Source organism: Larus michahellis, chromosome 13, assembly GCF_964199755.1.
Source record: "Larus michahellis chromosome 13, bLarMic1.1, whole genome shotgun sequence".
In the NCBI taxonomy this organism is placed as follows: Eukaryota; Metazoa; Chordata; class Aves; order Charadriiformes; family Laridae; genus Larus; species Larus michahellis.
In genome coordinates this window covers 15,468,078-15,480,570 of record NC_133908.1, presented here as the reverse complement: position 1 = coordinate 15,480,570, position 12,493 = coordinate 15,468,078, and the positions used below count along the sequence as shown (strand labels likewise).

The following is a 12,493-nucleotide window of genomic DNA, read 5'->3' as shown; positions in this document are numbered from 1 at the left end:
AAATGGGTGAATGGGTAACACAGTGGGGTCCACATCCACAGAGAGGAGGATTTTGTGGGTCGTTAAATCCCAGTGTAATGTCTCATACGCTGTTAGACAGCCTGTGCCACGAGGAAGTGCTCCTTGCACACACCACGGCTTGTGACAGAATGCCAGCAGCACTCCACGTCAGTGGCTCAGACTGGGGAGGGAATATACAGAATGAATTACAACTCCGGTCCTCCCGAAAAATTTGTACATTAATCTGAGAACACAGTCGATTTCTATGAATCAGAACTATTTGGCTTCTCCCATCATAAACAAAGCAGTGGTAAAAACAAACACCCACCCCCCCCCCCACCACCACAAGCTGTTCCTTCTGCTCCGTCTTGGTAACTCTCCCGTCACAGTGAGCTCCGATTCCCTGGTTTATGCGCGCGCGCGCACACACACACACACAGACACACAGAGTCAGTGGCAACACACTCATGTCTGCTCGCAGCGCTCTTGTGCAACCAAAGTTCAGGGTGAGGAACTGTAGCAGAATTTGTCAGCCAAATAGCTGAACATGCTTATATATCATATGTGTTAGAAGGAACAAAATATTTCCATAGTTACCATTTAAAAAAAAAAAAAAAAGCATAACACCAAGCTAACAGAATGCTGCTATTGTTTTTCAGTATTTCATCAGCTTAAAAATTCTACATTCAGTAGGAATTCAGCTCAAAGAAATAAGAATGTGGCACATTATTATGCTGTGCTGTTAAAATAGACACGTAAAGCCACGCTAGTATGTAATAATTTTTCTGGGTTTTATATACTTTGCAAAGGCCAAAAGAAATTTAAGCATGTTTTACACCTCACAACTAACCTTACAGCTTTATATGATGGGAGGTTTCTGCATGCTGAGATGTACTGTAGCGCGTATTGACACAACAGCTGAAGCCGCAAACTGCATTTTGTCGTCTCCTCGTTGAGAGTAGCAAAATTGCTGCCTTTCAAATGCTGGAAGGTGCCACCCCGTTACACAGCGATGGCGTGAAGGTGCTCCAAGGACGGGAACATTCGCCCTCCTGCTCCTGACAGAGCGAGCGTCGCTTTCTGTACGGGCTTTTTGCTGTTGATCACAGAATCACAGAATGGTTTGGGTGGGAAAGGACCTTAAAGCCCACCCAGTGCCACCCCCTGCCCTGGGCAGGGACACCTCCCTCCAGCCCAGGTTGCTCCAAGCCCCGTCCAACCTGGCCTTGATGGTTGGGTTTGAGGTTTTTTTCCCCTGTTGGTTGTTTTTTAGTGAAGCAGCACTGCCTTGCTCAAACATCTCGGAGGTCAGCTAACGAGCCTTTGTGTAAGTTCAGACTTTGTAATCATAGAATGATCGAATGGTCTGGGTTGGACGGGACCTTTCAGACCGTGGAGTCCGACCACCAGCCCGACACCGCCAAACCCACCACGGGACCGTGTCCCTCAGCACCGCAACCACCTGGGCTGTTTTTGTTCCTTTGCTGCCTGCTCGTAGATGGGGAAAAAAGAAAAAAAAAAAACAAAAACCCCACAACAAAAATCTCTCTTTCTGCATGTGCATTCACCGCTCTCAGGAAGCAACACCGCTGTTTCTCGGTCAGTCTGTGTCCTCTGCGTGTCCCTGTCACCGCGGCCACGCGTGTCCCCTCGCGGGGGGGTGTCGGGATGCCCGTGGCAGTTCGCACCCTTCTTTTCCCGTCCCTCCCTCCCCCCCCAACTTCCACGGACGAGGGGACCCGGGCTGCCCCCCCGCCTCCCCCGTTCCCCCCCCGGGGAGCCCTGCGGGGCGGGACGCAGGCGGCAGCGGGGCTCGGCGCTGGGGGGGCCGGGGGGTGTCACCGTGCCGCTGCCTCCCCGCGGGGCTCGGCGGAGCCCCCGGCGGCCGCCCCGACCTGCCCGCGGCGAAGGTGGCGGCGGCGGGTGGGGATGCCGGTCTCTATCCTTTCCTGTCACATGGCCGGTAACAGGATCCCTCATCTGCCGCTCGGCACCTCGCCGGGGCGCGGCGGCGGGACACACATGCCGTAGGGCCGCCGCTCCCCGCACTTCGCGCTCCGCCGGCCCGCCCCGGCCCCCTCAGCCGCCCATGGAGCCCCCCGCCCTCGCCGCCGCCCTGGCCCTCTCCGGGCTGGCGCTGAGCTGCTGCCGGGACCCGCTTCTCTCCGGTGAGTGCGGGAGGGAGGCGTCGCGGCGGCGGTGGTGGTGTTGGGGGGGGGTGGGGGGGTGGCGGGCGCCTTTGGGGCCGCTCCCCGCTCTCTGAGGGGCGAGGGCGCCGGGCAGTTCCCCCGGCCCCGCAGCCCCCGCCGGCCACCGGCGCCTCTGAGAGGTCGCCACCGCGACCCTTCCCGCTCGCCAGGTCGGTGCGGTGCGCGGAGGGGGGGGATTTTCGTGCGGGAGGGTCTGCGGGAGCGCGGAGACCCGTGTGGAGGCGTGAGGGGGAGGGAGAGGGGCAGCGCGTTTGGCCGTCGAAGCGGTTCGGTGGCCGGGTCTGCGGGGACAGGGGAGCGCGGGCAGTGGGTGCACTGGGCGTCCCAGTGGTACTCACTGGGAAACCGAGTCACGGGTGGCAGCAGCGCAGAGTTGGGTCCGCAGAGCCCGGTGTGTGGCCATCTCACCTGCCGGCAGCGTGCCATGCCAAGCATGGGCTCCTCCAACACTCCTGGTGCTTGGCCAGCCGAGGAGTCTGGGAATCCCAGAGCTTCGCTACCTGTCGGCGTGATTTTTTCACTTGCACCATTTCTCCTCACCCTTTTGTCCTGGTCTCCGTTGTTACTGATGATTTCGAGCCCCGCGGTTCTCCTTGGCAGAATGCCGGCCCTGCTTCACAAGGACTGGGGTGGCTGGTCCAGGCGACCGCGGTGGCACAGCCATCAGGTGCAGGGTCCTCCCGGGCTCACTTTGCGTATTCTAACCCTTGTTACGCTTTGTAACATAGAGTTTGCTCTACTTCCTTTTGCCATGAACAGATATCTGCTCTTCACGTTTTTGCAGATGCGCCTAATTAGATTTGGAAAATACTCACATAGACTTTATCATGGGGATAAAAAAGCCTTTTACCAGAAAGAGAACTCGGAGGGTAAACTTTACAACTTCTCAGAAGTTACCTGAATGAGTAAAACATGAGAGTATTTCCAGATAAGCATGTAGAAAGCTGCCTAGGTAGGGACATGTCTAGACCACATCTAGCAGCGTTCCCAGTAGCATTAGGACATGTTTGGTGCGTACAGTAGGTCCTCTTTCCTTTGCTTTAGCCGGAGAATGTCTTCTCCTAAGGTTTGTGGGCAGAACTGCAGAGAGGACACTCGGTGTGTGACCATGTCCCTCACCAGGTGCATGACAGCAAGTGGCGGCAGAGCCCAGTGCGAGGGTTTGGTTGTAGGCTGCCGAGAGGAGTCTGTTCGTGCACCTGCACTTCCATCCTCCAGCCAACGGCTAGCGGCACGCGCTGGTGGCCACCAAAGGGGATGGCGATGCCTGAGCACCAGCAGCTGGGGCAGGGGGAGGGGGAGGAATATATAACCCCTGAGTGCAGGGGGGGCAAACGAGAATGGATCTGGAAAGTGCTGCCACCTGTGTGTCTTCTGCTAAAGGAGCTGGCAACAGTGCAAATCTGCACTTCAACGAGGACCTGTAATTTGTAGGGCGGGTACAAAATCCGCAGGGTTGCTAATCTGCGCAGACCATACCTCAGGGTCGTCTTCCGGACCCGTAATCCCACAGGACCAAGACGGGATCACCTGGGTCAGGGTGCACTTGAAGCCAGCAGAACTCTGAAATGACAAACGTTAATATTGCTTTTGTAAGGCAGTTTGTCATATGGTGTGTTTTTAATGCCTGTTCCATTTTTATCAAATGCATGTCTGAATAAGTTTATTGTAAAATGCAGTAAAAATACAGACTGTATCACACCATCATTTGCTAAGATAGAAGAGAAACTTTAACTTCTGGAATTGCCTTATAAAAATGTTTCGAATTGTCGGTAATTAGAGTGAGTTAAGAATCGTTTTTGCACATAGTGCCGTGCTACTTTTCACAGAATGTTTCTGCTTCGCTGTGTGATGTCTAGCAGTTTCTATTAATCCAAACACTGACATTTGCAGCATTCAAACTTCAGTCATACCACATTTCTCAAGTGAATCAGAAATAAGAGATGGGTGAATAGATTGCCTAACATTAAAGGACTGTCTAAATTTGGTGAGTTTTGTATTACAAGGCCAAAGAGATGGAACTGCCTTCGGCAAATGTTAGTTTCAGTGAACAAATGTTATTTTACATACTCGGTGCAATAAGATCTCACTTCAAGTTTCTGTATTTGTAGTGTTCATTTATTTTCCCCATCAGGAATGTGTATGATTATCAGTCTCTTTTTTCTTTCTCTGTTTTCTTTCCATTTAGCAGTCCTGGCCCACCAAGTCCTGGGTTTTCTTCCCAGCTGAGCCTTTCCTTTGAGCTGCTTCTCTCCCAGACCTTGTCGATCTCATCATCTTTTTCTGCCTATGTCTCGATGATTCACAGAAGCAGTTCTACGTGATATGCCTTAAGCACTTGTCATGGAAATACTCGAAAAAGCATTTCTAACCAGACAGATGATAGAAAATGAAATAGTTAGTCCAACACTTCAGCGTGTCATGCTTGTACATGCATAGAGCGTAGCTCAAAATCCAGAGTTATGTGAATGGATTTAGGCAGGATGGAGCCAAAGAAGTGGGAGGGAGGCAGGGATTACATGCTGCCAGCTGCAAAATTTGCATTCTTTGTCATGCCACACCATCGTGGTTCTGCTATTGACCACTCCCTCTGTCCACACAGTGGCTGTGGCCCATCCTGATAAAATTTCCAAGGGGATTCAGTCTTGCCATGCTTGACAGTGGAACAACAGTTCTAAAACTTCACAGAGAAAGAAAACAAATGGGTGTATTAAGGAACAGAAATTCTTATGGGGACACATCATGCATTCTTACTTCCAGTGATAAAGAATCACAAGGACGAGCAAGTGTGTTCCCATCTCGCGGCTGAGGACCGTCCAGCAGCTGCAAAGCTGTGGCTAATCTAGTATGTTTGTATTGTACAAATAAAAAGAAAAAAGGTACAAAATACATACTTTTAAGCATTAGAAATAATGGTAACTGCCTCTCATGCTCACACCATAATTTGCCTGCTTCCAACACGTTCCAGAATGGGTCTGGGCAGTCAGATAGCATTTACCTTTTTTTTTTTTTTAATTTAAAAACAAAAAAAGGAAGAATGATGAAAAAGTGATTAGCTTGAAGGTTAGTAATCAAAGCTTCACAAGAATAGCAAGATCACATATATAACAGCTCACACGCTGCCAGGGAGCACAAGTATGGAGCTGCACATGTCTGTACATTCCCAGGAATGCACATTCTCACAGGGCAGACAGATGCTCAAGTCAAGGTCTGATCAAATGTCAGGTGAGTATTCACTGTGACGACTCTGGTTTGGACCAACGCTAAATAAGACTCTAGTCCTGACCAGCAAAAACGATTGCGTTTCAGGACTTTAAAAAATTATATGCATATGTCTGTCTGTGCATCTGTGTGTGAATATGCAGAAGGAGAGAGAGATGATTTTTAAACTATGTGGAGAGAGCCCCTCCACTGCAGGGGAACGATCAGCTCACCAAGTGCCCTCATAGCATCACATCGGAATTTAACTGGCTGATTTACCAGATGGGGAGTTATTTTCTAGCAATTCTGAAAATTGCCATTTTAAACAGAGATCATTCTTTCCTAAGGTTTTTTTTTTCTTTAGTTTGTTGTGTTGTGGGGTTTTTTACTATTACGGTATAGGCACCCAAGCCTCATAGTTTTGGTGTAAGGGCTTTTGTTGTATTAGTATCAATTGGAATAGGAAAGTATTGAAATGTAAAAATGCTACACTGATTTTTGCGCCTGGGTAGGTCTAAGCCACCCTGATACTTCCCCAAAACATTTATTTTGCACCATAATGTCCTATGGAACGAGCTGGATTTTCCCCTGGCCAATGATACGTCAGTTCGCAAACCAGCTTTTGGTTCAATCGATAAAACTGCATCTTCAAAGAAAACCATCGCACTGCTAAAAATATTTTTAATAATGACCACAGAAGCCATATTTGTCTCTTTGATCTCCCGAAGTTTCTTCTGGTTTTAATCAGTGTTCCCACATGAAGAACTGTGGCAACCTATGATAATAGAATCCCCATTCGCATCCGTAGGGAAACAGAAACGTTCTCATCCGAAGAAGGTAATTTGGTGTTCTGCCCCTTCCACCCGTGGGCCCCTGCCTCTGTCACTGCCGGGGTATCTTGGCATCACTTAAGTGGTTTCTGCCCTTTCCTCTGTGCATTACTCTCTCATTGAAGTGTTTCTGCTGTCTAATTATACCCTTTCAATCAAATTAGAGGCTGCAGCATCTGGTTAGTGCCTGTAACTGTTGCCATCTGCACCTAGATACAGTGCTTTCATTTAAGGAGGAGTGCTTAAATTGCAATCTCCAGCAAGAGCGAGGAGAACAGCTGAGGTGGAATGGAAATGACTTAAAATCCTCCTTAGAACACCACGCGAGCGCATGCATCAAGCAGCTGACACCTAGTCATTACCCGACCTGGCACCGCCGGTTCCATATCCTCATATTCTGCTTCAGCGTTTTCCTGACTCTTCTGAAAGGCTGTAAGAAAAACCAGGGAGAATTGAGGAGGCAGTTGTGGCGTGTAAATTCACGGAACCTTTCTTTCTTACTCCAGCCTTGCAGCTATCACACCGCTGTAATGAAACCCAAGATTTAAAGAGCCGTCACCTCCATTTACCTTTCATTAACCTGCAGATTTTTAAAAGAAAACCTTGCTTCTTGATTGGCAGTAGCTGGTAGGATAATTTCTGGCCCGGGTAGGCTAGTTTCTGGTTGAGAATTGAACCTTCTATCTCTCCGGCCACTAGCCAGCACCCCAAGTAGCTTCCAGAACTAAAAGCAAATAAATAAAGTAAGTAACTTTTATTTTTTCCAGTGAGATAGTAACAAGTTTGTCATTCTGAATTTTCAGTCTCAAAAGCTATGTACACATCCCAAACTTAGAGGAATACTCTAAGAAGTCATTTAAACCATCCTGAAACCTCCATCTCTTCAGTCTGCAATTTGTAATGTCACTAAGTACACGTCTCTGAGAAAGTACGGACTTTGAAGAACGCTCAGAAGATTTATAAGATTTCCCACTTGCCAGCCAGAAGAGGAAGAGTTGTTTGAGCAGTTGATAGCTGCTTTCTTTGCTTTTCATCTCATTTGTACAGAAAAGACTGCAGATGAAATTCCAGTGTTTGTATTGTTTCTGTCTGTGGTAACGTGGCACGAAATGAGAGTTTCTCAGGTATCTGGGCCTCTTGCCATTACGGACTTCAGAGATTAGAACCAACATTTGGAAGTCCGTCTTAGAAAATCATTGGAAGCCAATGCAGACTCCGAAATGTCAGTGTTTTATCATCAGTGCCTCATTCAGTAAAAAGGCCAGTCTGTTATTCTGCACTACCTTAATTTTTCAAATGATGCTAAAGTGGCGCCCATGTGGAGCGCAGGCAGCCATACAGTCCCGAAGTAACAAAGGCAGAAATGATCATTGTAAGGTCCCTACATCGAAGAAGAAACCGAGACAGATGGAAAAAATTTCTACTACAGCTGCTGTTTGATCTTCCAAATGTTGATCTGGCTCTAATAAAACTAATTGTGAACCTGTATCACACACTGAGCATTCACTCAGAGTGGACAGCCATCCCCAGGCTCATTTTCTGCTTTTTCTTTCTAGCAGTTCCCACTCAATACATACTTATCTAGTCTCAGTATTTATTTATTTTTTTTTAAAAAGGTTATTTTTCTGTCAACCGCAGCACCTGACGTGTTGAAAACAAATCAGCCCTGACAACACACTGCTGTCCACGTTTTCTCACTGGGGCTCGTAAGCATGATCCTGAACAGGACCTGCCGGAACCTTCCAGCTTTCCAGGACGAGGACCACTGCAATGGTTCTGTCTCCAATTAATTCCGTTTGCAGACATCCCCATGAAACAGTAGAAGCAGCAGGGTTAGTTAATAGAGTGAAGTCATCACAGAAATTGATTTTAATCATGGATTTGACACAAGCCTCTACTTCAGACTATGTCTGAAACCCAGCTGACTCAGCGCTTACAAATAGGAGGAGGTTGGAGACTTCAAGATTTGAATGGTCACAGCTTTCTCCGGGAACTGTCTAAAACCCTAGTGATTTAATACAGGTTTATAGTTGACAGGATAGTTTAAACTGAGCATGAACTCGGAGCATGGACAGAAAAGACGTGACAAATCCATCAATCCCGGTGGCACCCTGATGCCTTCTAGGAAGCTGTCAGCTTTAGCCTCCACAAAGTGCCCTTTCTTCCCTTTGCCACCCGGAGAGGACTTGGACACAGTGCAAGTTCTATCGTAGTATACCACGGTTTTACAAAACTTTAAGGAACAAGGCTTCTGAAATTCATAGAAGTGGTATTCATTCCTTGAGTCACTGTTCTGATGTTAGATTCCAAGAGAAGGGCTTCATGGCCTGCAGTACCATGGAAATATCAACCAGCATAAGGCAACTGGACCCAGTGGGTGCCAAGATATTGAATATGCTGAGATCTGTATCCATGTTACTGGGAATTTTATAGAAAACTGTACAAACTGTATCTCAGCAGATCTCAGAGCTGATCGTTCAAGGCAAAAGAATGTAGGACAAAGGGCCTGATTTTTAAATGCTAATATTTACTTGAAAAGATTGCTCTCTGATGCTCTGGCAAAATTATTATTAATCATTAACAAAATGAAAGTTTCCTAGCAAATTCCCTGTAACACAAAAAGTTATGTATTTCGTTTGATAAGAGCTGCTAATTTCCATAACGTCAAGTTCTCATTTCAGTTTTTCTGGGATAATCAATGGTTTTACGTTGTGTCTCGCTGCCTCCCCCTTCCCCATCTAGATGCTAACAAAGCCAGGGAGCTTCACTACAAGCCAGCCGGCACATTTTCCCCAAATCTCGGGGTAGTGCAAAGAACACGGGAGGCTCTGTTACAGCTACCTGTTGGCTTGGGAACAAAAACCTACCGCTAAGAGGAGCGGAGAGAGCTCCGAGTCTTCCTTTCGTGCAATGTCCTTTAAGTACTAGTGTAGTGAAGTTTGAAGAAAATCTATTTTAAAAAAAGCTGACATGAAAATGAAAAGGCAGCTTGCAGTTGCTGCTGCAAGTTGAAAGCATGGGCCAGTCTCAGCAGATCCTAAAACGGGCCGATGTTAACTTCGGTGAGCCCGTGTGCCAGACTGCATTCAGGTATTGTAGCATTCCGTGCATTTCTGAGTAGATGTCAGTACATATTCCTTCTCGCTTAGAAGTGAGAAGCAAAAAAAGGAACAGCCCTAAGCTGAAGTAGGCATCTTTTCTGGATGTGTTTATCACTTCTCACAACTGCTTCTTTATGCTGTACTTATTTTGTTTATCCAGTTTGATTATGTTTTCCTCTCTCCTCTGCCAAATTCATCAGCTTATATTTCTCACCTATGGCATAGAAAAACTTCTACGTTAACTGCAAAGCAAGAAGAGTATTGAGGAAAGTTGCAACACTGTGGTGACTTTAAAGTGGGGTTTTTTCATATGTTTATGCAAATATCTGTGGTGGCCTAAATACTGGAAACTCAGACTTGCATTTTCAAGTAAATGTGTGTAGCTCACCTGCATGGCTAAGGCAGGCAGGTAAATTACAGTAAGGAGGAGTATTGACTTGAAGCTTGCTTTTGTTAAATTTGATAGCTTTCTGTCCAAGGATGATAGCAGCGTACATTCGTGGCCGTGCAGACACCTCTCCCGTGTGCCTTCAGCTACAAAATTCCATTTAATAGAAACGCTAACTTGCCTAGGCATGAAAACACGCAGTGAAGGCACAAAAACATCAGCTTTCATCTGCTGTGTAATAGAACTATGAAATAATCATTATAATTGCACCATTCTGATATTTGTGGGCCCAGACTAAGCTCATTTCAAAGGCATGGTTTTAATAATACATTTTCCCTTCTCTCACAGTATTTCTAAATACAAAAAAAGGGGTACTCTTAATGTCAGGATTAAGCTGGGGGTGTTTTTTTCCTTGTCCAACTGCGGCCACGCAAGTCTTTCTAGCCTTGTTTTGTGAAGTCCATCTCGGGAGGGACACCTGGGATGAGCATTCTCCACTTCAGAGTGCTCGCCCGCTGCCTCGGGGCAGTGGAACGTCTCTGCAGCTGGTTTCTGCAGAGAACGCCATCAGATAAACCAGAGGGTTGCGCAGCCGGCAGTTAGTAGGAATCATTAGTGACTTTCCCTGGTGTTACTCACTACAAAGAAATGTTTACATGTTTTAATTCTGCCGTGGACTGTTGTATCTCAGTGCCATTTCTAAATAAATGTATGGATGATAAATATTACCGAGTATTAATTACAAAGAGGATGGACTTATTTGTGGCACGCTAATTATAATGACTGTTTCTGGAAGATGGTCTCAGAATCGCGGGATGGTTGAGGTTGGCAGTGACCTCTGGATGTCACCTTCTTCAGCCCCTCTGCTCGAGCATGGGCACCTACAGCAGGTTGCCCAGGACCGTGTCCGTGGCTTTTGAATATCTCCAGGGACGGAGATCCCACAGCCTCTCTGGGCAGCCTGCTCCTGTGCCCTGTCACCCTCACAGTGCATAATTTAACCAAAAATGTTTTTCATTTTTAGTAAAGGTAAAATTTTTCATGACTATCAGTATTTACTTGATCAGAAGATACCATTAATAAGACACAGCAAAGCCAGGCAGCATGAGATTTCTAGTTCAGCTGAGAAGGGGATTTAATGAGTACAGAAATCATTCTCTGCTTTGATTTCTAACTTGCTGAGTATTAGGAAACTAGGAAAGAAACATAAATGGGAGGAAATATCAGCGAGGCAGAATACTACTGACCTGTAAGTTTTAATCTGAAAGCACAAATGCTGTAGTAGCAAATCACAGTATCATGATTATATTTTTTTGAAGGAGGTCCCTTTCTAAGGCAATTCAGGCCAGAAAAAAAATGCCTGAGAATTTTTCTGAATCAGGATGTAAATGTTTGCAAGATCTATGCCTACAAAATCTTTCACTTTGTAAAGTACAGATATTCACAACTTTAGTTAAGCTGGCACAAGATTTTGGGTAGTATGCTGGTAAGTGGCAGACTGATAACATCATCTAATTTCAGTTTTGGAAACTAACAAGTTACAGATTCCTCCTAATGAGTAAAGCAATGGGAAAACAGTAACAAATGTAGTATGCTTCTTCAGAAAATGCATGTTAATTGTATTAACCACTCTTCAGACCTGTCTCATACATTGTTTAGGAAAGTAATGACATCACAATCTCTTTAATAGATGTTTAACTCTGAGAGAAAATATAAATCCCAGACAGCATCTTTAGTTGCCTCAACAGTGCAGGAAACATGTTAGTGAAAGGAAACATGGTCTCTTGGGGATGGGGTGGAGGGCGAGAGGAGAAAACCCAACACTAAACCTACATACATTATTTCTCTCTTTCTGTTTCCATTTCTCCCCAGAATGTTATACAGCAAATGGGGCTGACTATCGTGGCACTCAGAACCAGACCTCCCAATATGCAGGGAAACCGTGTCTGTTTTGGAATGAGACCTTTGAGCATCCTTACAATACTTTGAAATATCCCAATGGGGAGGGAGGGCTTGGAGAGCATAACTACTGCAGGTAAGAAATATCTCATTGCTACTAACGTTGCCTGTATACCCACTGTTACTTGAAACAGTTGACACAAAATGAGGAAAATTCCTGTCGTGCACTGAAGAATGTCAGAACCACGGATATCTAACAGGTTTTGTTTTATCCTGTAATCAGTACCCTGGGTCTAGAAGCACCATTAGTAGAATAACTTTTTCAACCCAGCTCTCACCCAAAGTCCATATCATATATCCAGTCTATAATTTGGCATGATGGAGAAAGACTAGGCATTACTTAAAAGAAAAGGTGGAGATAATAAAAAAATTGCTCCAAGTTAGACCTACAGAAGCACTCGTGAATGTCTGCAGGAGTCTCTGGAGCATTATGGTTTTTATCCTCACCCACAAGCCTGCTTCTGTTATATACTATATTTCTGAGTTTTGGGCTAATGAAAGTTGTCTAGTCACTAAAAATTCCCAGTGAGCATTATCTGTTCAGTGACTTTGAGTTTTTATTTGAATTCAGCAGCTCAACTGTCAGTGGTTACAATACCAGCTCAAGCCACGGCAGATCCACTTTCATTTCCTTGCCTTCTAGAGAAGTCCTCCGTAACTATATGTATAGTTCTCAGAATGAAGCTGAAATAAGAACTGCAAAAATTAGGAGCCAGATAAGAACCTGCGCTCAGAGATGTTTAGGCTCTGCAGGCTCTTTTCAGCCTGCAGCATTTTACTTTCTGGTGTTGTGCATCAGGAAGT

The 12,493-nt window shown here is 46.0% G+C and overlaps 1 protein-coding gene across 1 annotated transcript in view; it reads left to right on the top strand.

The window, feature by feature from the left end:
* Positions 1-1,985: 1,985 nt before the first annotated feature.
* KREMEN1 (kringle containing transmembrane protein 1) overlaps positions 1,986-12,493 on the top strand; it is a 31,704-nt gene continuing 21,196 nt past the window's right edge. The window contains exons 1-2 of the mRNA XM_074606419.1: positions 1,986-2,168; positions 11,603-11,765. Coding sequence (XP_074462520.1) covers positions 2,090-2,168; positions 11,603-11,765 — 242 coding nt within the window. The 5' untranslated portion in view covers positions 1,986-2,089. The remainder of the gene's footprint in view (positions 2,169-11,602; positions 11,766-12,493) is intronic.